At 36.1% G+C, this 3,448-nt stretch overlaps 1 protein-coding gene across 1 annotated transcript in view; it reads left to right on the top strand.

The window, feature by feature from the left end:
- Positions 1–1,574: 1,574 nt before the first annotated feature.
- The window catches only part of LOC107717817 (receptor-type tyrosine-protein phosphatase eta-like), a 9,180-nt gene continuing 7,306 nt past the window's right edge, over positions 1,575–3,448 (top strand). Inside the window, 6 exon segments of the mRNA XM_016524687.1 lie at positions 1,575–1,647; positions 1,743–1,851; positions 2,213–2,300; positions 2,443–2,533; positions 3,089–3,162; positions 3,267–3,401. Coding sequence (XP_016380173.1) covers positions 1,575–1,647; positions 1,743–1,851; positions 2,213–2,300; positions 2,443–2,533; positions 3,089–3,162; positions 3,267–3,401 — 570 coding nt within the window.

Below are 3,448 nucleotides of genomic sequence, written 5' to 3'. Positions count from 1 at the left end.
CGAGAGCAAGAGCATGCCCATCAATGTGCTTCAATCGGGTTGCAGAAGTCGTTGGCAGTGCTGCACAGAACTTGCTCGAGAAGGATTTGTCATTTTGTTTTTAGACCATGAAATCAACAGTCACTAAAGAAATTAACTTTTTCATTGTGAGGGAAAGATAACCTTATTCGGCTTCCCAAAGAACCCAGTGTTAAGGGAACAGTGGATACAGTTTGTTCCTCAGGGGCAGCAACAGAGTGCAAGTGTGTTTGTTTGTTTCCGGTATTTTGGTAAAGAATGTTTTATAAACAAATTAAATAAAATATAAGTCAAAGTTTTTGTTCCTGTTTTATTTATATCAATGTCACAGCTTGCAGATGATTGCTTCGTATCCTTGTGACTCTTTATCTCTGCTCACGGCATGCCTCCAGGAGCTTTAGTGTTTCCAGAGAAGCGTAAAACTTATTTTTCTTTTTATAAATATAAAAAAACTAAAGACTCTTTGAAGATATGAAGGATATAATACCACTCAATATTGCAACCCGATCTCATGAAAGTGCGTATAAATAGTACGCCAAATAAAAACGAAAACTTGTGGTATTGATACGCAAAAATGGACTTTGGCGTGTATATGCTACGCGATGGGTAGGTTTAGGGTTGTGGGGTAGATGCGTATCATATGTACGCCAACAATTTCGTATTATATGCACACGAAAACTGCCTATTATACGCACGCCAAACACGTGTATCATATGCACGCCAAAGTCCATTTTTGCGTATCAATACCACAAGTTTTCGTTTTTATTTGGCATACTATTTATACGCATTTTCATGAGACCAGGCTCCAATATTGACATGAGATTGCCAGAAACTGTGTGTTATGTCCCCTTTAAGGTATACCTTTTTATGTGTGACGTTACCAGGTGCTGTCCATATAGGTTGATATCGATGATAGAGCCCTACGTGGGGCTGTTTTCTTAATCCCGCTCCCGCCACTCCCAGCTGCTCTCGCGATTTTTGAGTCCACGCCCGATCCCGCAAACATTCTAATATTGTATATACTTTTCACGCATCAAGGAGCCGCTATCAATATGCGGGGTATGGAAAGCACTTTTGAAAAGAGCGCTCAATGTTAATTTTCACTATTGATTATGTGATCCGCATACTCTGTGTAAAGGGAGTACATCTTACAAGATAAGATATTTGTCAGTGAGCTCAGGATTTGTTGAGCAGCAAATCCTCCAGCATGGTTTAGTCAGTCATCTCTCCTTACTGTCGACCTGTGATCAGTCAAATCTCATTCCTGTAGCTTGTGTTGGATGCAGGGTTGTCAAGTTTGCCTTTTTCCCATGGAAATTGGCAACTTTTAAGCTGTTGCCGTCGGTTGATTTTTTTCCGTGAGTTAAAGGTTTGAAATATTGCATAAATTACATTTGACTGAAAATCTAGTATTGAAATATTTTGCATTCCGCTTATGATAAAACTGCGCTAAATGTTAAGTTGTATAAAGAAAGGGCCACCGGTAGGAAGCCTTAGCTTTGTTTATGGTCATTGTGCAAAACGGTGACTGTAAAATATGTGTTTTAGGTATGGAAATGACAGATTTTGGTTTTGATATTTGGAATATAGTCATTGCACTACTTTGGGCTGTTTTTGGCTCTGCCATTGGTCAGTTTCGTGCTAGTTTTGTCATGCAGACTTGTCATGTTTAATAATATAATACAATTTATTATCATATTCTCATGTATGTTCCCCTAACACAGAGTCTAACACTTCCACTGAGTCTAACACTCCACTGATTGTTGGTGTAGTTTTGGGAGTGATCTGTTTTCTCTTCATCATCACTTTCATTCTCTTCTTCTATTCAAGAAGGTGAGTTGCCAGTGTCATCAGAGAAGTAAATACTGGATATATTTCAAGATACAAAAGTCTTTTAGATTCATTTTATTGAATGTTCAACATTTCTTTATTACCCTCTTTTCCAGACAAACCAAAAAACAATGTCCAGGCATCCTTGTACACACCATTAGGTAACTTTGTTTGAGATGTTTATAGTTGAATATTTATTTTACAAAACTTAAAATTGTTAATGCATTGCCTTTTACTTTCTTTTTCCAGTAATAAAATGTAAGTAAATTTGTATTATTAATCTATTAAATTTTAACGTTGAAACGTGATTCTTTACACTTTATTGTATGTTTTTACATGTTTGTTTTTGTATTATGGTACACAGTAATATTGCTTTGAGAATAGAAGATTATGAAGAGTACTTTAAGCAGAAACATAAAGATTCCAACTGTGGTTTTGCTGAAGAGTATGAGGTACACATGGGAAACACACACACACACACTTTCTATGATAACATTATCAAATTGTTTAATCTGGACTTGTCACAGAAATGCATTTAGATATTATAATAGTGTTATCAAAGCCTATATCTACAGAAGTGCTGTGTTGTTGCAGGAGTTGAAAACAGTTGGAACGGCACAGTCCAAAAACACTGCCCTGGCTATTGAAAACAAGCTGAAGAACCGTTACAGCAATGTGCTACCTTGTGAGTAGCCTGCCTGTTGCATGTTGTACTAAAAAGTTTGCATGAGTTTTCCCCAATCACAGGCTTCAATCTGATTAGCTGGCTGATGGATTGTATCTGGACTATTCACACTGAAATCACATTGCACAAAGTTAGATACATTTTCAGTTCATTTCCTGAGGCACACAGCCAAAGCACAACCAAAACATTGTTATTCTGCCAGATGCATAGTTTTATTTGTTAACTGCTAGAGGGCCAAAAGTTGCATATTGTAGCTTTAAGGAAATTAAGAATAAAAAGTACATTATATGTAGAAACACATGATTATAATGATTATCTAAACTAGACAGAGGTGATAACAATCAGAAACCAAGAAAAAACAGAAATGAATGAAAAGGAAATGTATACAGACAATATGTGACAAAACAATATCAAAATAAGCATCCTTGGAATATAACAGAACATGACAGGTATGATGCTACAATGTGATTTTATATACAAAACAGATGCATAATTTTTAGTTCATAATTAATAACTACTTTCTGATACTAATTGCATCATGTTGGCCTTTATCAGATGATGCTTCAAGAGTGAAGTTATCAATGTGTGGCAGTCCCTTTGATGACTACATCAATGCCAACTACATGCCAGTGAGTATATAAACAGAAGTGAAATTTCCTGAAACTTTTTTTTAGTCATGTCTAAGTATGTTTTCACTATTTTCTATTTTTTTTTTTTTTTTTTTTTTGTTCAGGGTTACAATTCAAGAAAAGAGTTTATAGCAGCTCAGGGTCCGCTGCCCACCACAGTGAATGAATTCTGGAGAATGGTCTGGGAGAAGAATGTCCACACCATAGTGATGCTGACCAAATGCAACGAGATGGGACGAGTACGTTTTCATTGGGAAATATAATTTTTTGGTGTTTTATATAGGGT

The sequence above is a fragment of the Sinocyclocheilus rhinocerous genome, unplaced genomic scaffold, assembly GCF_001515625.1.
Source record: "Sinocyclocheilus rhinocerous isolate Xijiao unplaced genomic scaffold, SAMN03320098_v1.1 scaffold783, whole genome shotgun sequence".
Lineage (NCBI taxonomy): Eukaryota > Metazoa > Chordata > Actinopteri > Cypriniformes > Cyprinidae > Sinocyclocheilus > Sinocyclocheilus rhinocerous.
Note: the sequence above shows the minus strand (reverse complement) of the source record. Positions and strands in the feature narration are given on the sequence as shown.